The following is a 26436-nucleotide window of genomic DNA, read 5'->3' as shown; positions in this document are numbered from 1 at the left end:
CTCAACTCACGCTGGCACTCTGTCAAGATACAGAGTTTCTGGGGATGATGTCAAAGGAATAGATTTCTCGTTGCTTTATCTTCGCTAGACCTTTAGCTGTAGGAGACTAACAGTCTTAGGCACACAGTCCAGTGACCCAAAGGAATCGAGGGGGATCTGGGGGACACCAGGCGGCACATGCGACCAGAGGAAGCAGGCGCCCAGGACACTCCGTGGGTCTAACCAGCTCTGACTTGGCCTGTTGTTGTTCTCCAGCGTTTAAGTTAAAATCTTCCATTTCAGTTTACTTCGACTAGCCATTTATAAAAGTGAATTTTAAATTAAATTTTACTTCTAAATTAAAAATCACACATTATGGAAAATAGCATGTTAATTCAGATATGCTACTCTTTGCAGGCTAATATGCATTGTTTACACAAATGTGAGTGGCAAAAAAACAATTACTTATTTTTCGTGATTGGAAAAAAAGAAAAATTAAAGGCTGTACCCTCACTGTGCATAGTCAGTCAACATTTTAGTACATATAAGTCATTAAAAAAACTTCGGGGGGATTGTAGTGGACGTGCTGTGCTGCCCTCAGCTTGCTGCACTTCGACACTGACGAGAATCTCCCCCCTGGGGTGGCCTGTTCAAAACAGGTCGTGATAAAAGTATAATCCATGGTGTGAGTACAGCCAAGGTGGTTTGGTTAGCAGTGCACTGGCATGCGTTTGGGATTTTCTCTTGTTCATCTCATGATCATTTATCTTAAGAATGATTTCTGGGATTTGAAAGAACTGCAAGCACTTACACATTTTGAAGGCTTTTGAACTATATTATCCAACTGTCCTTTGGAAATACTTCAGTAGTATGTACTTCCACCAGTAACAGACTCGGATAGGCCTGTTCTTAGCCCTTTACCAACCGACCATTATGATTTGGGAGGAGAGGGTTAAAATGAACCGGGAAGCAAATCGTGCTCTTTTACTGTTGCATTAATTTGCATTTTACACCAAATGAAATTACAGTGTTTTCTTCTTTACTGTAATTCAGTTCGTTTCCCTTTTCAGTTTAGTTTGTGGTATTTCAGGCTATTTGGGTATACTTAAATTGTATTTATACAATCACTAATATTTTCCCCTATTGTTCTTATTGGAGGATGTGCATTCATTGATCTTCTGGTTTGGAGATGATAAAAGATACAAATCTATATTTTATTATTTCTCTAATCACACATTGTTAAAAAAAAAACATCTCATCCTTTATCCAAAATGGAATAATTTTGAATTTGTGGATACATTCTTGCCTGGAACATTAGTCACTTTTTTTGTTTGTCTTATCTCCATCACAGTTCATTTCCTGGTGCCTGGCAAGGCTCCTGTATCTGATGCAAACCTTCACTCATTCCGTGGTCCTCGGTGTTTCCCGGATTCTTGCCCTGATCTGCCTGCCATGTTCTGCACCAGTACCATAGCATTTAATCACTGTGAGAGTGTAAGACCTTCTGCCTACCTGCAGGGGAAAATCCCACTCTTAGTTTTTACTCTCTACTCTGAGAATATTTCTGGATATTTGTGCCATGTAGTCTTCTAAAGTGGATTTAGTTTGCCGAGGCTGGAAATCCCCTTTGGTGTTTCGATTTGCTCTACTTTTATAAACTAACAGGAGGAGAACCGATAATGGATGGCATTCACCCTTGCTCTCTCACCATCTCCCTCTTTCTTCACTCATTTAAATTTTCCTTGTTATCTCTTGGTAATCTCCAGGGTTCATCATACACCCCTCAGGGTATTTACTATTAATTCCATTCCTAGGCATTTTATAGTTGTGTTGCTATTGTGAATGGGATTTTTATTATACTTAATAATTTATTTTGCTGGTTAATAGAAAGAGAATTGATTTTTGGATATTTAATTTGTAACCTGTCTACTCACTCAGTTCTTGCCTTATATCTAATAGATTTTCTGTTTCACTTCATTCCTTTGGTCTTAGTACATAATCAGTCTTCAAATAATGATAATGTGATTTTTTTCCCTAATATTTATAACTCATTTTTTCTTATCTTATTGAATTGTTTGAAACTTGTCAAATAATGATAAATGATAGCAGTGAGAGCAGGCCATAGTTTTAAGAAAGACTGTGTATATCAAGTATGATTTTGCCTATTGGCTTTATGTAAGCATTTATTTGCTGTTATTAGTGATCATAAATACAGAACTTGGATGATGTGACCATAAAAACGTGGATAATTTGCGATCAGCTAAGTACTAATCTAATATGTGTGTGTGTGTGTGTATGTGTATGTTACTCACTGAATGCTCTCATGAGATAGGTGGTATTATTATTATTATCCCCGTTACACAGATGGGAAAATTAAGGCACCGGTAGGTCAAATAACTTCCCCCAAGACAAGGCAGCAGTAGGTGGCAGCTCTGGGGGCAGACCTCAGCAGTCTGGGCCCTGGGCCCGTGTTCACACCCAGCCTGCGACGCAGCTTGCAGGTGCAGAGAGAGCCCTGTTGGGCCTGCGCACTGCGACTCACATCAGACACGGACGCATCATCCAGAAGTTCCTGGGCTTTCCCTCCTCTGCCTCTTGATCTCCCTGTGTATTAAACACTTATGTGAGTCGATCTCCTAATGATATCCTTCCCATGCCATTCCTAGAAAAATACTCTGTAGATCATGCTAATTGTTTTTGATATATTTCTATTTCTTAACATAAAGAACTTTAAAAAATTGGGATATGTGTGTATCTATGTATATGTGTGTGTGTGTGTGTATGTATGTATATATGTGTGTGTGTGTGTGTGTGTATATATGAATGAGGTTGGCTTGCTGCCTTAGGTGCCATAATGATTAGTTTTTTGTATTAAGGTTATGCTAATATTTTTCCTGCAGCATTTTATTGAGTTGTAATTGACACACAACATTGTATTAGCTTCAGGTATACAACATAATGATTCAATATAGGTATTGATTGTGAAATTATCACAACAGTTACATCCATCTAGCTAGCATCCATCACCACACAATTACACATTTTTTTTTCTTGTGATGAGGACTTTCAAAATTACTCTGGTAGCCGATTTCACATATATTATAGTCCAGTATTGCAAACTATAGTCACCATGCTGTACATCATGTTCCCTGGGATGTATTTATTGGGTAACTGAAGGTTTGTACCTTTCAACCCATCTAGTAACCATCCATCTATTCTCTGTATCTATGAATCTGTATCTTTTTTTCATTCTACATATAAATGAGATCATTCAGTATTTGGCTCTGTGTCTTACCTCACTTAGCACGATGTGCTCAAGGTCCGTCCGTGTTGTTGCAAATGGCAGGGTTTCCTTTTTTATCACGAAATAATATTTTATACATACCACATTTTCGTTATTCATCCATCCACTAATGGATACTTGGATGTTTTAGGATGTTTCTATGTCTTGGCTATTGTAAATACCAGGGTTACACTGACATTTTAAGAAGAAACTGTGAAACTTTTTCTGTGTGGTGCGTGCATTCCGTGCATCCTCTCCTTTGGGTTTATCCTCCCGGGACCCTGGCACGTACACAGCATCTTTGAGGCACAGCATTTTCCCTTCAGGTCTCTGCTTGTGGCTTCATTGTCTCTGGCATTTAGTGGTGTACGCGGAACTTCATTCGTAGTTCCCTGGTCTTCTCTCCCTCGCCACCACCCAGAGTGCCTGAGGAGGGGAGGGTGTGAGCTTCACCTCAATTCTCCCAGCCAAGCCGGCCACTCCAGAACGTGCAGAAGCAGGCAGGAGTGCAGGGTGGAGGAAAAGAATCAGACCGTAGCGCTCCGGCGCTTGTAAAGAGATGCTGAGATTTTTCTCTCTCTTTAAAAAGTGATTTTTCCCTATTTACTTAAGAAAAACAACTTGTTAAACATCTGTTTTCCCCCTCCCACTGCTGCTGTTTACAGAGGAACAGACTTCCGTAACTCCGAAGTAGCGTCGTCTTTCTTTAGGAAAACAGGTGCGTAAACACGCAGCAAATCAAATTTTCGGGCTGCCGAAATGACCTTGGGGACTTCCCCCTTTCCCTTACCCTTTTGCCTAGACATTCTTTCGTGAGGCTGGTGGTTTTCCAGTTTGGGTCTTTGTTTTTTTCCTTGGGATCTTGATGACCAGTCTTGAAAAACTGTTACCGTCCTATTTCTCTTCTTTATATTGTATTATTTTGGATGTGAAAATCCATTTAAAGAATATTATTCAACTATTGATTTCTTCTCATTTAAGCAAAACTTTATACTTTGCAACACTTTGTGTTTGTGTCCTTTATAAACACAAAGACCTCAGGACCGCGTTGAATTCTGCCGTCTTTAACACGTTTATTAGGAAGAAGAAGAAGAGAAATTGAGCTAACGTTAATATTGTGAGGACTTTGAAATGTTCTTTATACCTACATGCCTCAGTATGTAGAGGCAAGAAGTAGCATCCTGTTTTACAGATGAGAAAAATCAAAGCTCACAGAGTTCACGAAGTCCAAGATCACACGTCTGGAACACAGTGAAATGAGGGTTCAAACCCGGTTTCTGTCTCCTTTCAGAAGACTTACGCGCTGTCTGCCTTACCGTGTAATCGAGTCCCTCCTGGTCCATGTGCCGCACTTTCTGTTGAGTAGTCGGTCCAGTCAGCATGCCCTGGCTGGCCTCTGTGACTCACCCCGAGGCTGTCTGTGGATAGAGTGTGAACTCTGCGGGTCCAAGCGTCCTTCTCTGTGGAAGGCATAAAATACCAGCACCCACCCCAGAGGGCTCTGGTGAGGAGTCGCTGAGTCAGTGCCTGTCAAGGGCTCAGGACAGTTCCTGGCACGTAGTGATGCACAGTAACACGGTTGTGTTCATTGTTGTTGTCCACGACTTCATAGCATAGAGTCTTTGTGTCCACACATTATCGTAGTGCATTCACCCGGTGGCTCTGACTTTTTTTTTCCCCTAGTTTCAGTACTTCGGATCCTGTGCCAGATCCTCCCTTATTTTCTCCACTGGTTGATACGGGAATGGGAGAAGAGGGGGTACTGCGTGGTGAGATCGTTTCCAAACTTGGGTTTCAGCAGTGAAACCCACTGGAAATGCAGATGGAGCATGGCTGCTCTAACTGAAGTTGGGGTGTGACTTTTGCGTCCTCACGCACCCCTGTGCCTTTGGGGCACTTCTCTGAAAGCCCAGGTGTCAAGGTAATGCGGCCTGAGACCCACCAGTCCACAAAAGATCCGAGCAAACACCTGGAACCGTGGCCCGTAAACACCGTTAACCCTCAGTCTCTGGGATGGGCGTGTGTCTGGGAGACCTTCCTCCCTTTTGCACCTTGTCTGCGCCCAGCACAGTCACTGCCGATGCTTGGTCTCCCTGGCAGGGTCTCCAGTTTGGCACCCGCGAGCTGGAGGAGATGGGAGCCATGTTCTGCCTGGGCCTCCTCATCCTGGAGCTCAAGTCCGTCAGCTGCAGCCGTCAGCTGCTGACCCGTGCGGCCGCCCTGCTGAACACGGAGGAGGACCCTCTGGACTGCCACCTCCAGAGGTAGGGTGCGCACGGGGCGTGGGGAACGTGGCCTTTCGTGGTTCCATGGGGTGGGGGGGTATCTCAGAAAGGAAAGTCAGGTGGACCTAGAGTTCTTTGGCAGTGGGAAAATCTGGGGGAGCCACCAGGTGAAGGCAGGGACAGCGGTCCTTTGTGGGAGCAAGACCCCGGAAGCCCTCACTTCCTGCTGGACACGAGGAGGATGCCGCGTACGTGTGCACATAAATGCGAGTGTAAAGCTATTTGTATTTGTAAATATGTCCTATTAATACATTTTGCTTATGGAAAGAAGATACAGCTTGGTGCCACACAGGTTATATTTGCCAGTTTGCCAGATATGTTTATATATAGGTATATACATATATAACAGATACCATTTGGGAGTTGCTACTTAGCAAAAAAAAATGGCGGGGGATGCAATGTGAACATGAGAGAAACCACATGAAGATGATGAACCCACTGGCCTGGAGAGGCTGGCTGAGCCATGGCAGGGAGAGACGGGTGTCTGAGGGGGAGCCGTCGTCCAGATAAGCCCTTTCGACGTGTTTGTTTACTGTGCACGCATGCTTTAGACTGGACCACAACAGAGTTAGGGGCAGGAAGGGGCGACATAAAGGTCATGCAAGAAAAGACAGGACCAGAAAAAGAGAAATCAAGGCTAAGACATTGGTCACACTTTGAGCGAGGGAACGGATGCTGTCACTGAGTTGGGGTGGGGGAGGAGGTGCCTCCTGGTAAATGAGGGTAAAATCTCTGCGTGCACGTGCCGTGTGAAGAAGGCAGAGAGAAAGCTGTGCATTCTAGGGCCATCTCATTTCCAGGTCATTTTCATTCCTTTCTCTCCCGCCACTGTTCGGCCACCTCCCAGTGAAACTTTGCGCCAAATCACCAGTCAAGCCTAGAACGATCTAGCAGCATAAATTAATACTGCTTTGGAAGGCACTGGTTTCTCTGAGACTTAATTACCTAAGTGCGGTAATTAACTTGCTCCTCATCCTGTGCTGCAGATCACAGACTGTGGAACTTAAGTACATGCAGACCTAACTTCCTGCCTGGAGTTGCTGCCTCCAATTTCTTTTGTTTTGACATCCTAACCGCTCCCCCTCAATTCCCCTGCTCCCGTCAGCCCCTGCGGCACCCCAAGGCTTGGGCGTGTTTAGTATCCTTGCAGTGTTTCGGCCTTTCCCTCCGACAGCCAGAGCTTCCACCGGCCAGGATATACATTTGAGCTTGTCTTTTCATCTTTGCCTTCGCTAAGCTGTCTTGGGTGCGGGCATGCCTGAATCGTCTTCCTCTCCTTTCCTCCGCCCCTCCTCCCCACCGCTGTTCATTGAGGGGAGATTGAGCAGACCTGGCATTGCTTGCTTTCCCTGAATTGATTGTGCCCGTCCGTTTGATCCAATGCAGGGAGGATTAGTTGCTTGTAAACTGGAACAAGAAGAAATCTATCAAAGAAGTGCCTTTTCTAATGCGGGTCTAAAGAATTCGGTGTCAGCCTCCAAATACATTGGCTGCTGTGTGAGTCATCATAAGAACGTAGCATTCCCTGCCTTTCATGCCATCCCACACGACTGACTGCTACCTTTCTGTTGGAACCAGCCCAAGGAGGTGGGAGCCTGGGGTCTTCCAGGTCCTTGTGGGCTGGTGCAGCTTCTTAGGGGCAGGGTGCTGCCTACTACACATAGGGTGTGATTAATGTGTGTGTGTGGACAGATCCGAGTTAAATTGGAGAGGCATGGAGTTTGGAGGGAGCAGCAGGATGGAGCTGTTTCACCCAAACGTCTGTATCATCATGTACTTTTGTATTGTTTGCGGCAGTTGGCCAAGACAGATTGCAGCTCCTGCCCACAGCACCTGAAAACTGCATGGCTGAGAGGAAAGTCACCCCGAAGGTGTCTGGACCCAGAAGATATCTTGGCCACTAAGTGTACAGGGTAGGGCAAAAGTAGGTTGCCGTTGCGAGTGTGTGAAGCAGAGTTTATCCTCGTGTCATTATTTATTAATTATTGTGTTGTTTCCCATACGAACAGCTGGGAACCTGCCTTGGCTCTACCCTGTATATTCATTCATTAACAACATGCGGTCTGTTGGTTTGAAGCAGCAGTGGCTGTCTGAGCGCCCTCTGATTCGGTTTTGAACAGGACTAAATCATGAGACGCAGTGATCAGCAGAGCCAGCGCTGGGATTTTGTTAGCAACAGAGTTCTTAGGATAATACAAAGGGTATCACTAACGTTTGTCAACGTAACTCTCCACGGGCTTAATTGAAAGAGGAGCGAGGCTTTCGCCCACCCCTCCCCTCCTGCCTCCTCCTTGGGTGTGCTGCCACCATCTTGTGTACCAGGTACATAATTCAGAAAGATTTCCTTTTTGCCCAGAAGAAAGAGGGTGCTGACGGGCGTGGCGGCTCTTACCTAAAAGTCGGCCTTAAAGGGACGTGAGGCCACGCTGCGGCATTGCGTCTTTCGGCCCCACAGACAGTGTCAGCCCCTGGGAGGGGCGTGCTGGGAAGAGAGAGTGCGGCTGTGCTCTCTGGGCACCCTGCTTTTGACAGTCGGTTTCACGCCTCATTTGCCGTAAAAATAATTAGAACGTGGTCAACATCCACAGAGCAGCTCGCTGTCTGTCACCAGCAGAGGAAGAGCAGAGGTGGTGGGTGCTCGCCAGCGGCTGAAGCTTTCGCTGTGTTTCCGTTTTCCTTCCACAGTCCCTCCTTCCCAGTTGCTCATTCAAGAAACGTCTTCAGATCCATTAAGGCGTCTTTTGATCTTCTTTCCTTTCCTCTTTTCTCTCCTTCCTCGCAGTCTTACCCCTGGAGCTAATAGCGTGTGCACTGCAGGAATTCTAAGCTGCTGCTTCAGGCGGCACCGTTCATCCATGGTGACGGGTCTTTTGCAAAGTCATTTAGCAGTTTTGCCAAGTCAGCTGCCGTTCATCTTGATTTGTATCCCTTCGTTGCTTCTGGTCTTCTCAGCTGAGCTCCCTGTCTCCATTTGTCCCTCCAGTAAGAACAAGAGTCCCTGTCCAGGCAGCTCCTTGGGTCAGAGCATCGTCTGGATACGTCAAGCTTGTGGGTTCGGTCCCTGGTCAGGGCACACACAGGCAGCATCCAAGGAGTGCATCAATAGATAAATGGAGCAACTAATCAATGTTCCTCTTCCTCCCCGCCTCTCTCCCTCACCCACCCTCCCTCCCTCTACCCTCTTCCTCTCTCTCTAAAATCCACTTTTAAAAAATAAAGAAAGAACAAGAGAAATCTCAGAGTTTCCAGTTGTCCCTTTGCAATAGCTCAGTATCTTGCTTATTCTCCCAAATGAGTGTCCCAAATTAACCAGAGCTATCCTTAACAGCAAGGTAAGTTAGTCCTGTCTTTAGTTTGATAAGACAACACACACACACACAAATGTTTCATAGACATGAGAAAACAATCACATTTTTAATCATTAAAAAGATAATGCTTTTTGTTTTTAAAAAACACAGCTTTGTCTTTCTGAGTGAGAAAATACGACATGAACCGAAAGATCACCCCATCCGTGTGTTTAATCTCCGAGAATCCCACCAGCGATTAAGAACCGTTGTCAGTGGTTTGGTGGAATTAGATTTTTTTCACCCATGAATAAACTGATATGCAATCCCTTCAACCTCTGTTATAGGAGTTCTTTCTAAATTCTTTATGAACACTGTTTTTCCCCTCTGTCTTAATAGACTATGATTTTGCAGCAGTTCAAGGCCCACAGAACAATCGTGAAGATGGCTCGGAGATTCCCCATGCACACCCAGTTGAATTAGTTACACAACGGCAAATGTGACTGTTTTGGGTTTGCCTTTTATGCTGATTTTCTACAATAAGTAAATAAAAGTAATGAAAACCCAAAATTAGTGTGTCTGTGAGGAAAGAAGTTTAATAATATCATACAGCCATCAGTAAATTGGTTTAGTTTCCTCTGGAGAGGAATTTGGCAATTTACAAGAAGGTTCATAAAAACTGCCTATTTCATCCTGTGCTTCCCGCTTGAATATCCCTCAAGAAAATAAACTTAGCAGAAAACAATATTTGATATGTAGATATTTATAGCAGTGATGCATATATCCCCAAATAAACTTAAACAACTCCAACTCCTAGCAGTAATAAAAAGAAAAAAAGGACATTTTGATTAATTTTCTAGAATACCATGAAAACATAAAAATAAAAAGTATTGTAATATACATGTAAAACAATAATAATAGAAACATTCATTAGAACCTCACCGTGAACCAGAGGCTGTGCTAAGAGTTTTACAAGTATTGTCTCACTTGATCGTATAAACAACTCTGTGGAATAGCTGCTGTTTTCAGCATGGCCTCTTACTAACAAGGACATGAAGTTTTACGGGGGTCAGTGTGTCTGCCGAATGTCATGATCCTAGTAAGAGCCTGCTGGCTTTGCAGTCCCGTCCTGTCTGACTCCAAGGCTCAAGTTCTTCTTTGTTGTCACCATCAGCCTTTCCATTGGTAAATAAAAAGAGCAGAATAATTCATGGCACACACATGCTGATTGCAATGTCAGCAGTTTGCAGTCACGTGGACAGGGATGAGGATCATTAAGTGAGTATAATTTAAAACTAATTTTGTTAGTCTCTCTGTACAGTTCTTTAAAGTATGCGTCGGGTGAACGTAATGCCTGAGGGTGCTGGTGAGTTTTAGAATCTGGGTGACTTGGGCGCATTCTGGCCCAGGAACACCCCTTCGTTGATCGAATGCCGTTCAGGGAAGGTCAGTGTGTAGCGCCACAGGTGGAATGGGTGTGGCCATAGGCTGAAGGCATCCCAACCCAGTGCAGATGAGCATTCAAAACAGAAGGAGGAAAGACATGGCAGACAGGAGGCGTTCAGGTGCGTTTTCCTCAAATTGCACTTGCTGTTTGCAAAATGTTACCAGCGACTAACAACCCTGCAGATGAACCGACGAGGATTCCTACTGCGTAAGTGAGTCCGGGGGAGCCCAGGGAGTCCGAGTGACCTGCTGGGTGCAGGGACGTGATTTGCCCATCACCACCCAGCACCGGGGGTCTCTCGCCCCTTGCCTCGGGCTGGACCAAAGGAACGGCTGACCTCTTGCCTGCGACCCTGTAACCACCTGAAAATGGAACCGGCTGCCAGTCCCTGGAAAGGACTTCGGTGAGGAAACTGCTCTTCCTGCTCTCTCCACCCACTGCAGCCTCTCGCAGCTTCGTCGTAGTTCATCCTAGAAATGGAAGGCAGGGAAAAACCTTCCAAGTTTTCCCCAACGGGGTGCTTTACTTAAGAAGGCTGCCTGGCATGGATGACCTAAGTTAATTAGTAACTTCTCAATTTTTAGAGTAGTTCTTTTTCTTTTTATGTTTCATATTGACGTTGTCTTTAGTAAGCAGCCCCATGACCCCTTGTGGGCCTCTGGTATTAGGGTTTGAAGCCACTTCGCCTGTGAGAGTTAGCTCCCCAGATGTGGCAGTTCACCAGATGCTGTACCCACACTGTGGACACAACAGAGATAAAGGAAGCAAAGCGAAGGGGAAGGGGCCTTGCTTCGCAGGAGGAGAAATCAAGGGCATGAGATTCAAACTGGGATGTTCTTATAAGGATAGACAGAATTATGGAAAGTTCACCTTCTCGGTTTGTAAGATCCTGAGCACAGATGATGCTGGCGTGGAGGGGAGAGGGCTGCTTTCCAGCTGCTCTGAACGTTTCCGGTTGGGCCCGACTTCTTTGTCCGTCCCGGTGTCAGGCCCCCCTCTCTCCAACAGGACCGAAGTGGAGCAGCCTGGACATGCTCACTGCGCTCACGATGAAACCGTCTCTCCCATTTCCAGGCGGCCCTGGCTTTACCACCCAGCAGAGCCTTTACTACCCGTACTGCCGGGCACGGGGCTCAGACTCACGGCAGCTCCACTCTGGTCCCCAGGGTCCCTGTTGACGGCTGGTGCTGAGACTCTGGGGAGGTGGCGTCTCTTGTTTACGCTCCGATTTCTTCGCTTTAAAATTGTGGTCCTTGTTTATTTTCAAGGCTGCATCCTCACATTCCAACGTGGGCAGTGAGGTCGCAACCCTGAATCCAGAACACAAAAGGCATGGCGGTTGACTTATACCAAGTGGCACCAAGCTCCCATTAGACTGAATGAAAATTAAAGTTTTCCTCGACGCCTGCTGGGTAGATAATGGTAGTTCAGAAGCTCAACAGTACCCCGAGTAACAGAAAGAGAGAGGACAGGAGGAAAGGGGCATGTGTCAGACGTGGATGTTACAAATTGTGGGGGAAGGACGTCAGACCAGCCGCCCAGTGTCAGAACTAGACTCTGGTACAAGACGACCCTGGAGGAGGAGCCTTAAACACTCTTGGCAGGAACTGCCGTGTGTGCTGTTTCTCCTCTCGAGGTGGGTGCCTCCGGGGAGCGGGGTTCAGATTTACTTCCCGGCCCCTCGAACTCCTTCAGACACCTTTGTCCAGCTCAGATCTCAAGTGTGTCCCTAGTAAGGAAAAAAGTCTTCGGTCGTGGGGTAGCTCCTCGCAGACTTAGTGATCCTGTTACCGGTGAGAGATGAGTCTGTTGGACAGTGGGGATGACTCAGCATCAGCCAGCATTGTTTCAGTACGAGGGGAATGACGACTGTATTAGGGCTGATGTGTCCGTGATGACTTGGTACTTATCATTAGTGCTGTGGCTTTGAACCGGGGGTGCCGACTAGCGCCCTGTGCGACAAAACAAGCAGTGAGAAGGTGCAGTAATGACAGTAGTAGAACGCCATGTGCCCGGAGGTGTGATAAGGATTTGACACTCATCTTAAACAAAGCAAGCCCGAGGAAGTCGTTGTTATCATTAATTGTTACATTACGGATGAAGCAGTGGCCGAGTCATCCTGAGTAATGACTGTAATGGCTGGTCTGTGATTCACACCCAGGTCGCTGCATTCAAAACTGCGTTGTGAGGCAGTCTAAAAATAATACACATCCGTAAAGCAGTTTCCAGTACAAAGCGGAAAAGCAGGGCCGTGAACGGCGATCTGCGTAAATAAATGGTCTGAGCCAGGGAACTGGCTTCTGTAAGGCCGCTACAAAGGTCGTGACATCCTCCGTGGTCAGGAACCACGCGGCAAAGCCCTCACCCTCTAAGCCTGGATCGCGGCCAGGAAGCTCAGTGAGCTCACCCAGCTCTGTCGTCGTTCTTGTTCGTACAGTTAGCCACTTGACGGTGACCTAGAGGAAGTCCGAGGGCTGTCTCCTCCTCATTCTGAAGAAAGAGTATGCAGTTACCTTGTAGGTCTACCGGACATCGGCTATCGAAGGTTTGCCCGAGAAAGGGTTGATTTTTGCCTTTTGGAACGGGGCCTGGAGAAGTTGGATTGACATTCTTCTGTCAGTGCAGCACCAAGGGCGTGGAGACAGTTTGCATTTCAGTCTGAGCTGCAGTTTAAGGACTCAGTGTCTGTGCAGCGAGCTGGGTGTGCCCCTCTGAGAGGTGGGGGGCACCATCCCCACTGATGAACGCCATGGAGACGTTGGCGGGCTGAATTTTGGCAAATACTGTTTTACCAGCCCAAACTGAGAAAGAGGTACAGTCTCTCCAGCACAGGCAAATGAATGTGATGCAGGCGTCAGGAAGGCCCAGGGTGGATTACTGAGGAAAATTTGTTGAGTGCCTAGGAAAGGAACTGGGTGTGACTAGAAACTACCAAATATTCCCCGTGAAAAAAGTGCCTGATTTGATTTTATTATGGTTTTATTAAGGTATAATGTATGTACAATAACCCGCACATATTTAAAATATGGAGTTTTGTCATATGTACATACACACAGAAAACCATCACCACAATCAAAATTAGAATTGTGCCCATCCTCCTCCTCCGCAAATACCCTCGGATCCCTTTGTAATGCATCTCTCACCTGGACAGCCACGAGTGTGCTTTCCGTCCCTGAATATTAGTCAGCCTATCTTTTTCTCCCTTTGAATTTTCTTCACTGAGTATAATGATTCTGAGATTTATGCATCATGGTCTGATGTGATTTTATTTGTGTGTGTGTGTGTATGGTTCCTAGCCAGCAGATCAAAGAAACATAGAAGACTTTGTTCACTTGTTCTTCAACCAGATACTCTGTTTCTCTAACAGAATATAAAACACATCAGTCTTAACTTGCATTTTTCTCTAGTTATTCCTTCTGCCTGGTGTGCGTTTCTTACAGATTGCTGCAGAGCTGACCCCTCCTTGACATTCAAGTCCCAGCTTAAATGTCATAACCGCAGCTTAAATTTCACCAGTTCAGCTCGACTTGTTACACGACCACCTTGCCTAAAGTAGCGTTCCTACTCACTGCTGCCACGACACTTCTCCTTTGAATACCACCTGGCTCTCCCAGCTAGCATGCACAATCCGCGAGAGAAGGAACGTGATCTGTCTTGTTTAAGGCTGTATTCCAGGCACCGAGAACAATGCCTGATGCAAGGAATAAATGAACAAACAGATCTTCGCCAAGCATTTCATCTCGTGTTTGGGGGAAAACGTGGAGACCTCTGAGCTGAGTAATAGTATCATGCAATGCAGTTGTCATCAGCTTAAGGAATGCGTTCAAATTATGCTAAGGGCTCTTTTTCAGCCTGAGTGGGGATTTATATTCATGGCTTTAACTTAAGTCCTGTCCTGTTCCACAGGGTTTATACATTTAAAAAAAAAACAGTGGGTAGGGGAATCTGGGTGAAAAAGGTGAAGGGATTAAACCAAAACAATGGAGACTAGAAATGATGAAAAAAATAACAAAACACTTGGCTGTAATTAATGATTATTTTTTTCCGTATTACGTGAAGCTGCAATACATAATGATAGTTGATACTCTAAAATATATTTACAAATGGAAATCATGGATGACACTAAAACATGACACTAGGTAAGAATAAACTCAGCGCCAAGAGCCCCCAACCAAGAACACACCCACCCCCTTGGAAGAGTGCACGGTTGTTCACATGGAGGTTGCAGTAGAGACTGAGCTTGATCAAGCTCAGGGCGCGGAATCTTCCAGCATTCTAAGGACAGCTCGGTGGCTTTGGCAGAAATATAAAGCCCAGCGTTAGATAGGAAAGGATTTCCTTCTTTGCTTTCGTCAACGTAACACCTAGAGTATCATAGTTCATTCCTAAGTTATAAAAATGGCCATGGGTCCAGTAGATTGCATACAGAATGGTAAGAAGAAGAATGCAGAGTATAGCATATAGTGGATGGTAGAAGGAATGGGCAGTGTTTATTATTCTCTCAGCTGTTTTCAAATAGTTCCCTAATGGAAAAAAAAAAAACCAAAAAACCAAAGCTAGTTCTCATTTGACTTGAAGCATGGAAATAATATCTATTAATATCCGATGCCACCTAGTTTGCTCAAGAAGACCTATGTGATGGTCAGAGATCCCCAAAGGTAGGATGAGCTCTTCCTGACTTTAGGTCCATGTAGCATTTGGAAAAGATTTTGCAGGGCAGACTTGAGAATGTGAATTGCTTCTTGGATGAAGCATGTTTAGAATCCATAACAGTTCTGAGATACAAATGAAAATGTTATCATAATATTAATAAAGAAAGTCATTCATTTTCATTTAATTTATTTAGGGTAGGACTTAGTCCATGGACCCTTTCAAATAGATGTAACCCTGAATTCTTCTCTAAGTTTCTTATTTTTAAAAAATTTTTTACCTATTGATTTTTAGAGACAGAGACATTGATTTGTTGTTCCACTTATTCGTGCATTCATTGGTTGATTCTTGTATGTGCCCTGAACAGGGATTGAACCTACAACCTTGGTGCATTGGGATGATGCTCTAACCAATTGAGATACCTGGCCAGGGCCCTAAATTCCTTATTGATTCCACTGCAGAGGTTGGTTTGAAGAGTGGCTGCTTGGCAAGGATTCATTTGAAATTCTATTTTGAGCCAGTAGGGAACAAAGAATTTTTTTGCAAGCCAGAAAAGAGTAGTTTGTATGGAGGTCTGAATCACCACAGAAAAATCATTCTTAATTCCTCAATTTACATTCAACTGAGTGGTTTTATGTAGAGGCTCAACACTAGGGTGCTGAGAGGGTGCTGTCCAGCAGCGTGGGTGCTGAATTGTAAGACTCGAAGGGAAGTTTTCTCAGCAGCCTCATTAGTAAGATGAAACTGCCAGCAATAAGATAAGCTTTCTGTTTTTCAGAATTGTATTATTACCCAGGGAAAATCATTTGACAGTACTGTATCTTTCTTTTCTGCAGACATATATTTTAAATTGCAAGAAGTACATGGCATAGTAATCCATAATAAGTTGTAGCCTGCATTTTTTAAGACAATTTCCTCTATTAACAAGAAGTGGAGACAGAGGAAGAACAGAGGTATATTACGTGATATGGAAGCAAAATCACTTCTAAATAATACTGTTGTGTAGTGTATTCCTGGAGGTCCTAACAGCTTCCTTATAAGGCAAATGAACAATCCAGCTGAAGTTTGCAAGCAAAACACAGGGCTAATTACAAAATAGTCTTTTGTCGCTCAGCAAACTGCAGGGGGCAAGAGTGAGCTTGTGTAAGCTCCAAGAGCCTAGATTTCCCTGGGCGCCCTCTTCTCGCATGTGTTTTTAAAATCTTCCAACTTGTGATTATTATTTTTCAGCACTGAATTAGTGAATCATTTTACATAGTGCCATTATGTAAAATAAAATGATACTTTGTTTCTCTGCATTGGCCAATTACTTGCTGGAGAAAATTGGACTCCTGAAAAGGATACATGTGATTGGAGTTTGGCAGGTTACAGGAAGGCCTTGTGAAGTGCTCCCAGATGTTTGATGCAAGAGATGGGGGTGGGGAGGGGGGAATGCCAGGAACAAGGAGCAAATGAAGGTGGTTTCAGACATTTTACAATCTATTGAAGTAAAAACTAAGAAAGCGAATTAGATCATAGACATGAGATCCCTCTGGAAGGGCAATAACCATAGATTTTACTATATTAAACCCAATGTGCTGCTTCCCCCCCCCCCATTTTTGTCTTAGGCTATTGTAGAAAATATCAAGGAACATTATTGCTAATCCTTAACCCAGTAGTTCCCCCTGATCCATGGGGGGCAGGGGGAGATACATTCCAAGACACCCCAGTGAATGCCTGACGCCATGGGTAGTAGAAAATTCTGCATATACGATGGTTTTCTCCTGCACATACATGACTATGATAAGGCTTAATTTATAAGTTGGCACAGTAAGAAATTAACAGCGGTAACTAATAATATATAAAATAGTTACAACAACATACTGTAATAAAAATTATGTGAATGTGGTCTCTCAGCAAACTAGCACAAATTAATTTTTCCTTCACAATTTTTGTGGACAGAAGATATTGTTCTTACCATAGAACGGAGCAGCCTTAGCATGCAGTGATTTTCTTTCCTTGTGACATTGCTCACTTCCACTTTTTCACTTAGAGGAAGCACTTTGTAGCTTCTCTGTGGCGAATCTGGACCGCCAGCATCCCTACCCTTGTGCTTTGGGACTCTTGCTTAGTGAAACTAGTAAACTCGCCCATTTGCATTCCCGTGGCCCTTATGCTGAAGAGATGAGTGGGTTCATATTTAAAGTGCTCTTCAGAGCAGTTCCACCTTATCTGCGGTTTCCTTTTCCACGGTTTCAATTACCCACGGTCAGCCACCGTCCAAAAATATTAAATGGGAAATTCCAGACAGAGCAATCGACAAGGTTTAAGTTATGCACTGTCCTGAGTAGCAAAATAATATCTCACGCTGTCCTGCTCCGTCCTGCTGGGCCAGGCATGGCATCCTTCCTCTGTCCAGTATCTCCACCCTGTGGATAGCCGTCCCCACCCAGTGGTCACTCAGCAGCCCTCTCGGTGATCAGATCAATGGTCCTGGTGTCTCCATGCTTGTGGCAGACCTCTCATATATAGTTCCTTCTTTACTTACAGCCTTTTACTTGTAAATAACTTCAGACTTTCAAAAAAAGTTGCAAAAAAATCCACATCCTTTCCTTGCGATTCCTCAAATGTAACTATTTTGCCACACTTGCTTTCCCTCCCTCTCCCTGCCTCTCTGTAGGCACATGCACACGCACATGCTGTTATTTTTTCCTGGGTTATTGGAGAAGAAGTTGCAGTAGTAATGTGGCCTCACCCCGAAATACCTCAGTGTCCATTTCCTAAAAACAAGGCTATTTTTGTATAAAACCACAGTGCAATTATGAAAATCAATGGTAACTGATACTGTAAAAATAATCTACAGATCTGATCCTAAAATGTTTAATGGTTTTAGTAATGCCCTTTATGGCAAAACGAAAAAAAGAAATTGAGTGAAGGATCCAATTTAGAATAAAAAGGCTCATTTAGTTGTCAAATCTCGCGAGTGTCCTTGATCCCCCTGTATTTTTCGTGACCTTCAGACTGTTTTAAAGATGTCAAGCCAGTTATTTTGGAGAATGTCTCTCGGTCTGGGTCTGCCTGATGCTTCCTCGTGATTGAACTTGGGACGTGTACTACTTCTGGGAAGCGTTCTGCCGACGTGGTGGTGTGTGCGTGTCTGCACTCCCTGTCTGGAGGCCCGGGAGAGGTTCTGGTGTGCTCTCCTCCTCCGTGACGTTTTACCGCTTCCCCCATTTTCGTTAATAGGCATCCCGTGGAAGTCACCCTGAGAGTATATGTGTTTGGTTTTCATCAGACACTCCCCCGTCAGTTGTAGTACCCGTGGATGATTTTTGCCTGAAAAAATTACTGTTATGGTGGAAGCCAAATGGGTACTTCTTAGTTCCATTATACCTCCTGTGTCTGTTAGCTGGCATTCTGATGTGAGGAAGAGTGTTCCTTCTTAATGACTTCACTGGGGTGACTTTCCTGGGACGGAGGATGCTGTGACTTGGAACATCTTTCCCACACTCCATGCCCTCCCCCCCCACCCCACCCCTGAGGATAAGATGTGGGATGAGACGCTCTGTGCCTGAGTCCCATGCTCATTCCCCAGATGAGCGCCAGGTGCGTATTAGCAGTTTAATTTTGTTAAGGAGGTGTCAGCCTGGCATCATTTGCATCACATTACCCACAGTGCCTTTTTAATTTTGTGCCTGCTTTGGAAAGGAAATGATGACATTCTGTTGAGAGGATTTTAGCCTGCTTACTTTTTTATAAAGTGAGGAAGTGGAGTAATTATCGCTGAGAAAGGGAAAGGAGAGGTTATGTGTTTCACATTCGGTGTTTTTAGAAAGCACATGCGTGTGTGCATGCATGTGTGCATGCGTGGGTGTGGGGAGGTTGTGCTGAGATAAAGAGCTGGAGGGTAGCAGGGAAGTAGTGATTCTGGTTCTGTGCACTCACAATGAACCAGGAGTTGCCAGTGACTCTGGAAATATTCTGAGGGTCCTTCTCAACAGAGGGGAAAACCATTTTGTTGTTAAATATGAGCAAGTAGAATTGTTCTGGGTGTGCGCTACGATGCGTGTCCTCAAAATCCTGGGTAAACCGGGTTGAGATCGTGAAACAAGAGGCCAAGACTCGAGGGTTGGAATTTACCTTGTCTCACGAACGGTCCAAGGAACAGATGCGGAAGAGAGCAGGTTGGGAGAACCAGATGGAATGATAAAACCCAAGTCTCTCCTCTCCTCTTCTGCTTTCCTTCTTGTTCCTTTTCTTCTCTTTAATCCACCACAACAAATGACCAGCAAATGCTGTTTTCCTCCTCCAACCCATAGTTCATGTAAAACAAGTTCAAATATCAACGTGTATTGAAGAGAGAAAAATAGAAATGAATAAAGTGAGTTGTGAGGTTTTTTTTTTAAAATTTTGGAAACTTAAGTTACAGTAAATACGCTAGGACAGATACAGAACTACTATAATAAAAGGAGAAACACCATATGTCTTCCATACATGATTACCCCTCGTAGAGTAATAAAAATATTCACTGTCATCGAATCCATTGGAGTGGATCTCTAAGAAGACAGGCTGATCTTTTTGTTTTGTTCAGTGTTTTGTACCCAGTCCCTTGCCTAGTTCTAGGCATAGGTGCTCAGTAAATACTCAATGGATAGATGAACAAAGTGTTTACACTTTTTATCATCGTTTACTTTCCTTTCTTCTCCTTTGCAAAATTGTAGTGAACTCCACTTCCTCCTCTTTACCATAAACTCCTTAACTCACTCTGCCACCCCTCTGTGGGAACCGCTTTATTCTTTTTCCAATTTTTAAAACTTGCTTTTTTCAATTACAGTTGCCATACAATGTTATATTAGTTTCGTGTGTACAGCCTAGTGATTAGACATTTATATACCGTACACAGCGATCGTCCTGATAACTTTAGTACCCACCTGGCACCACACACAGTTATTGCAAAGTTATTGACTGCATCCCTTGTGCTGCACTTTACATCCCCATGACTGTTTTTACAACTGGCAGTTTGCACGTCTTAATCTCTCCCCCCTTTTCACCCGCCCCCCTCCCCCCTCCCATGGGGTAGCACCATCAGTTTGTTCTCTGTGTTATGAGTCTGCTTCTGTTTTGTAGCAGGTGACGCACTGCCACCGAACCCACTGTTTCCTTGTAAGTCCCTGCGGTGCTTTCCTCTCTCCATCACGTGGGGCTGTTCGGCGCCTCCTGGACTTTTAAAGACTCTCCTCCCTTTCACTTTCTTTCACGCTTCGCTTTCTCGCATCTCCTCTGGCTGCCCTCCTATCAGTCCGCCTGATCGCATTTTTAAATAAAAACGGCCCATAGTGAAGGGGCACGGTGTGATCTGACCACGTGCACAAGTGCTGTGACTCCTGTGGCTGCGCTGGTCGGTGCCGCCGCCTCGCCTAGCCGTCAGGCACGGTCATCGCCGCACCGTGCAAACGGTGTGTGTGGGGCGCGGGAGTGTTCCGGACCACTCTGACAAACTCGTTTCACACTGTAATAGGTCACACACCACCCGTCAGATAGAAAGTACTGTTTTTACCCGGATTCACTTTTTATTGTCATGCTAAACATTTGCAGAATGTTTTGAAAGTTGAGATATTTTTACAAAATTGTGCATGCTTATGAAGTGAGCTCATGAGGAGAGAAATGGCTGGGAAAGGCTCTATTTAAGCAATGATCAGAGTGACAGCACTCAAAGTCTTAGACCCGGGCTGCCGATTTGGGGATGGGAAGAGTAAGAATGTATGCCTTTTGAGTTTGGTTATGTATAGTGCTCAGTTGTGCTAATCGTCCCCAATGCTTCTGCACCCCATGATCACCTCCTAGACAACATCTTCTCCAGGAAAGCCTCCAGTGTGTTCTGGAAAACATGCTATTAATCGCAGTGACTTAGAGCTCATAATTTGTTCTGCAATAAAAGGCCTTAAAACTCGAGCACATGGTCCCATGGGTCCCTAAGACTTTTGCTGCCTGCCTCCCCACCTGACACCCCAGCACCATCCTGTTCTCTTTGTGAGACAAACGCACCTCACAGTTTGTCCCAAATATTTTTGGGTATACGTTATCATAATCTGTCTTTGAGGATTCCACGAATAAGCATATTCTGTGGAATATGCATTTCAACTAGCCCTGATTGAGATCCAGGCACTTAACGCTGATTTGTTGTGAAACATTAGAAATACCTACTTAATTTACTTGAGTTTTCTTAATCTTCGTTACTTGTCCTGCATGTATGTGTGTGTGTGTTTTGCAGTGTATTACCTTTTTACTGTTTGGTTGTATATTCTCCCAGAGTTGTCCTACCTTTATGAGGACTTTCTCTTTCAAAAAATTTTTTAAAAAGAAAATTTCTTAAATGTATGGTTCAAATATCTAACAAACCAACCAACAAATCTACTGACCAAGACGTACTTACTGATTACTTGCTATGACCGAGACTCTGTAAAACTTGAAGTGTCATTGGATAAGAACATATTCTTCCTCTTTCAGGTTTTTTTTGTAGCTGAATCCAATGCTCCATAGACTTAAATGGTAGATCAGTTTATTGAATGTGCAATGGTATTATTTTTCTGTGCTCAAAAAACAACAGCGTATCCAACACAGCCTCATCTTTGCTCACTGATATTTCTGATAGAGGGTCTTGAATGGAGCACCTGGGAGGCCAGCATGGTGTGATGAAAGCCACGTAGACTTCGGGCAGAACTGAGTTTGAATCTTACCTCCATCTCCTTCCTCACTGTGCTCCCACAGGAAGTTACTTAACTTTTCTCAGCCTTAGTTTCCCTGTTCATGAGCCTGGCTCATAGCAAATGCTGGAGAATCTCTTAACGGCTATTCATGGTCACTGGGTATGGCCGTGTGGACAACCTTGTCGTCGTCACCCGTACTCTTTCTGTGTCTGTTGCTGCTCCAACTTCTCTCTGCTTCAGAGATGGACAGTGTGCCAGACTGTTCTAAACCTGATCCCTAACCTGGCTTTGGGGCAAAGAAAAAAAAAGAGTGGGGGGCGGGGAATAGATACCATAGCAAAGATACTAGTGAATAGAAATGTTGTGTACAGTCACTTTCCATCAAACTCATTTTCCCTACAGGAAGCAACGTATTGGCTCCACTTAAAGAGACAATGGGAGACAGCCTACAGGTGCATGACAGTGCTTTGGAAAGGACACCGTGAGACAGCACACCTGGTGATGATGGATTGTATCTTGGCGTGATGCACTCAATTAGTGAATGCATCGTTTCAGTTAGCAACACCTATTACACCTATTTTCAGAAGTGAGTCAGAAGAGATGATGAGTGATTATAAAAACAGAAAATAACACCCTATTATTTTTTAAAATAAAGAGTGAATGACCGTGGACCGAGGTAGTTCTATTATTCCTGATGAGAAGATAATTTGAGCTGATACTTTAAAGTCTCTGCCCAGCATTGCATTCGGAAGAGCAAAATTTAATTGGTGCGAGACAGCATAGATTTGTGAAAATAAATCATGTCAAACACATTTGATTACTTTTTAAAATTAAATTGCTATTGGACAAGATAGAAGAGGAAACAAGTAAATTCAATACAACTGCCTGGCAGTATTCCTTATCAGCGTTAAGCATACGGATTAGTTCCAGATTGGTTGGTGAGTAAATAGGCAAGTGGCAGTAGACAGTGGGTGCTGGGGTGAGGGTCTAGAAAGAAGCAGCAACTTTTTGGACTAGCTGGGAAAGCAGAAAGTGCCAGAAGTGGAGGGCTTCAGAGGCAGGCAGACTTAAGGTCAAATATTGGCACTCCCAATTACTGGCTTTACGATAAGTCACACACAACCTTTCTGAACTTCCATTTTCTCATCTATAAAATAAAGATCATCATAATTTTCTTCCAGGGCTGTCAAGAAGAGCAAATTACATGGTTTTTAAAGAGGCAGCCCAGGGCCTGACCTACAGCAGTTTCCATGTCCTATTTCCCACCTAATTCTAAATGCTTTATGATAACATGACTTCCCCTAATCACGCAGGACTCCAGGAAGTCTGGGGAAGGGACTGCTTTCAGCTTCCAGTGGAGACTCTGAGTAATATTAAGGTCCACGCTCTGCTGTGTCTTTGAGCTCTTGGTACCTTATATATATTTCAAGCGTTTCCCTCTCTGTAAACACCTGTTTGAGAGAGCGCCACAGCAAAGCCCAGCTTAGTTCTTTGGAAACAAGAAACTTGAAAATCTTTGCCAAAAATCCCAAGATAAAAGCTCCCACAAGATCAATGAAAGCCTTTGAGGAAATGACTTTCGTAGCACTCCACAAGAGTGCTCCATGGTGAGACAGGGCACGAAGCCTCGTGCGTCCACCCCGTCACTCTTGTTAATAATTCTCCGCGTGGCCTTTGCACCGTTGGGAGACTTTTCTCATTTATTTCCCTTGTGTGTGTGTGCATATTCACTCCTTCCTCTCCCAGGAATGTAGGTAGGTCCTCTGGGAGTAGGATTTGTTTCTGTCTTCCTTCAAGCCTTTAGAGTTGCTGGTTCCATGTAGGCACCCACATAATTTCTTTTTCTTTCTTTTTTTTTTTTTTTTTGCTACTGGGTGAAGTTGACTGTGAAACCTCGGGTGAGGATGGGATGGGCAGCCGGGAGTGGGGAGGTGAACACTCGCAGGCTCTAGGAGGCGGAGTCAGAGGCCCCAGGGCTGTCCTGGGCGTTGGTGCTCTCTGTGGTCTCACTGACCTCGCTGAGGTCCTTGCTGTCACCACGGCCGTGCTCTGCAGCCAGGCCCTTCTCGTGACAGGGCTCTCCTGAGCTTGCAGGCGAGTTTCCCTGGCTCGCCACCTTGTTCGATGGCGCCCAGCACTGCGCCTGCTCCTCTCCTTCAACTCCAGGTGCCACCTCCGCTCGCTGGCCATCTGGGTGAGATCCCACCTCATCGCATGCGCCTCTTCCCCGTCTGCACAGTATTTGGGCTCCACGTCGCTGGTCTGAACGTTGAGGGTGTTGGAACGGAGGTGCAGGGCGACCCGGTGACTCTTCCTGACATGCAGGGAAACGTATTTGGTCAGCATTGAAGTTCCTGATCTTGGCTCAGGAGGCCTGCTCCATCAGCTTCTGAGCCAGGCTGAGGCGTTGGTGGGAACACTACCCAGCCAGTGAGGTGATATGTCCATGGGGCACACACATCATCTCTGTTTGGGTCAGGACATACCCCACAGTCTTCCCATCCTCATCCTCAGCAATGTAAGAGAGCTGGGGCTGGAAGAGGCCGTGGTAAATGTAGTATTTCGTCTGGTAGTTCTCCGGCAGGCACAGGAGGTCTCAGTGCTGCAAGTTCATCAGGTCCTCGGGGCTTGCATTGCGCATGTCCATAGCAGAGGTGGGGATCACGGTTCCTGGTGGGTCATGAATGTGCAGTCAGCTGCTGCTGCAATCCAAAGTGACGCTGGGGCAGGCACTGGGGCTGGGGCCTGGCTCAGGTTTGTGGGGGCAGGGCCCACATAAAATTTTTTATATGAAGCAGTAACTGATGGTATAGAATAGGAGTTAGCAAACCTTGGTCTGTCAGCCGAGTTCAGCCTGCCACCTGCATTGAACATCCTGGAAAAAACCAGGCTGTCCTCATTTCACTCACCTATTATTGCCTGTGTCTGGTTTTCTGCTCTAGTAGCAGAACATGCAGCCTTTTGACCCACAAAGTCTAAATATTTACTCTCGGGAACTTCAGAGGAAAAGGTCGTCCACTCCTAGTTTAGAAGGTGGGAATCCATAATGTGATGGTATCACCATCAGCATCATAGCCCATCTCAAAGAGGCCTCTTATGGACTAGACATTTCCGGTGATTTTCCGTGGTCTCCTAGCAGCCTTTGCAGGGTGGGTCTTCCTCCATCTTACAAATGAGGAAACTGCCACTCGGGGTCGTCACTTCTTTAAGGATAGAGAGCTCCACCTTGTCTGAGCCACAGATGCACCCCTCCTGAGCCCTTCACAGCCTTGGACCTTTGTACCACCGAGCTACTGACATTTGTACCCTGGGCACTGTAAGTGACAGTGAGAAAGACATCTACATTCTCGGTGCCTCCGTTTTCTCTTCTTTTGTGGGCTTAGGGTAGAAATGCTTTTTTTTTTAAAAAAAAAAAAAAAACAAAACAAAACAAAATAAAGTGTCCCAGCCTAGGTTTCAGTTTGGTGGCCATGAATTGTCACTTTCTCTTAATTGTATTTCTTTCTTGTTTTACTTGTTTTTAATAGGAGGGATTATTGATGTGCTGTGCACATATTTTATACTTAACACTAGCATTAAAGTAGAGGGAATATTAAAAAAACCGAGATAGAATCATTTCACAGGATAAACTCTGAGAGATTAGGCAAATAGTCTTCCAAGTGGAATATGAAATTTAATGTGGCGAAAGTGATGCACTTGGGTAGAAATAGTGCCCAGGCTAAGTACAATTTAAATGGTGCTTAATTAGTTAATACGGCAGAGAAAAAAGATCCGCAAGTGCCCAGAGAATGAACATTTCCATTTTGGGTGCCGTGCGCAGGGGTGGTGGAGAGAGCTAATGTGCCGTCAGCCTGTCTGCAGAGAGCTGTTCTATTAGTCCTGGGGTGCCGGGCCTTTTGTACGGATTGATTAGAACACTCTGAGGCATCTGGTCCCATTCCGGACTCATTAGGTAACAAAAGGGTTGGGAAGCCTATTTCCAGGAGCTAGAAACGATCGCCAAGAGTTTGAAGGCTGGGAGTCAAGGTCGCAGGAAGGGCTGCAGCTTCATAGAGCTGAGCCCAGGAACCAAAGCCCCAAGGACCCGCTGGGACGGGCCTCCTGCCCTCTCCAGCCTCATCTTCTGCCGTAGCCCTGCACCCATCGGACGAGTTCAGTCCCAGTCGCGTGACCAGGTGCTAACAGACACTGCCCCGCAATGTGGCACTGACACGCATTACAGCCTTTCATACGAAAGGCGCAGCTGTGCCTGAGTGTCTGCCTCGCCACGGGCAGATCAGCTCCTTGAGGTCGGGTCTTCATCTTGCTTACGTGTGTGCGGCACTGGGCCCTGCCGCAGGCCCCTCCCTTCTCTGCAGAACCTTGTTTTTGCCCTTTGACTTTCCCTGCTCTTCCTCTTCGGGAGGGAGGGAAGGAGGGAAGGAGGGAGGGAGGGAGGCTAAGTATAGCTGCATCATTAATTATGAAGGAGGTGGGGGAAGGACAAAGATAGGAAGATCAGGCAGCACGCTTGTAGGGAGTTCCTACTGAGGAATGGTGGGGGCCGAGGGGAAGGGACCCCGTGGCATGAGAGGGGTGTGTGTGTGTGTGAAGCACCGCAGTGACTTATGAATGGGGCCTTCGCAATTTCTAAAATATGTAAACCCATAGGTTAAGTTGCTTTTTACTTGCGGGAACTGAAGCGCATTTCTTCACACACAACCCCACTCTCGGTCTGGATTGCATGGGTTGTTAGAATTGCAGGCATTGCACTGGTATTCCCAGTGCCCAGCGTAGTGCTACGAACTTCTGGAGATTCAAGAGTCTTGAATAAGCAAACGAA

General features: G+C 45.2%; 1 protein-coding gene and 1 pseudogene across 2 annotated transcripts in view; one reads left to right on the top strand and one right to left on the bottom strand.

Annotated features, from left to right (window-relative positions):
- The window catches only part of AGBL1 (AGBL carboxypeptidase 1), a 479354-nt gene that overhangs the window by 342099 nt on the left and 110819 nt on the right, over positions 1-26436 (top strand). For both annotated transcript variants that reach the window (XM_045825119.1, XM_045825117.1), the window contains exon 22: positions 5363-5526. In XM_045825119.1, coding sequence (XP_045681075.1) covers positions 5363-5526 — 164 coding nt within the window. The remainder of the gene's footprint in view (positions 1-5362; positions 5527-26436) is intronic.
- On the bottom strand, positions 23563-24261 carry LOC123809807 (annotated as a pseudogene).

This window comes from Phyllostomus hastatus, unplaced genomic scaffold (genome assembly GCF_019186645.2).
Source record: "Phyllostomus hastatus isolate PE091 unplaced genomic scaffold, TTU_PhHast_1.1 phas_scaffold_555, whole genome shotgun sequence".
In the NCBI taxonomy this organism is placed as follows: Eukaryota; Metazoa; Chordata; class Mammalia; order Chiroptera; family Phyllostomidae; genus Phyllostomus; species Phyllostomus hastatus.
Note: the sequence above shows the minus strand (reverse complement) of the source record. Positions and strands in the feature narration are given on the sequence as shown.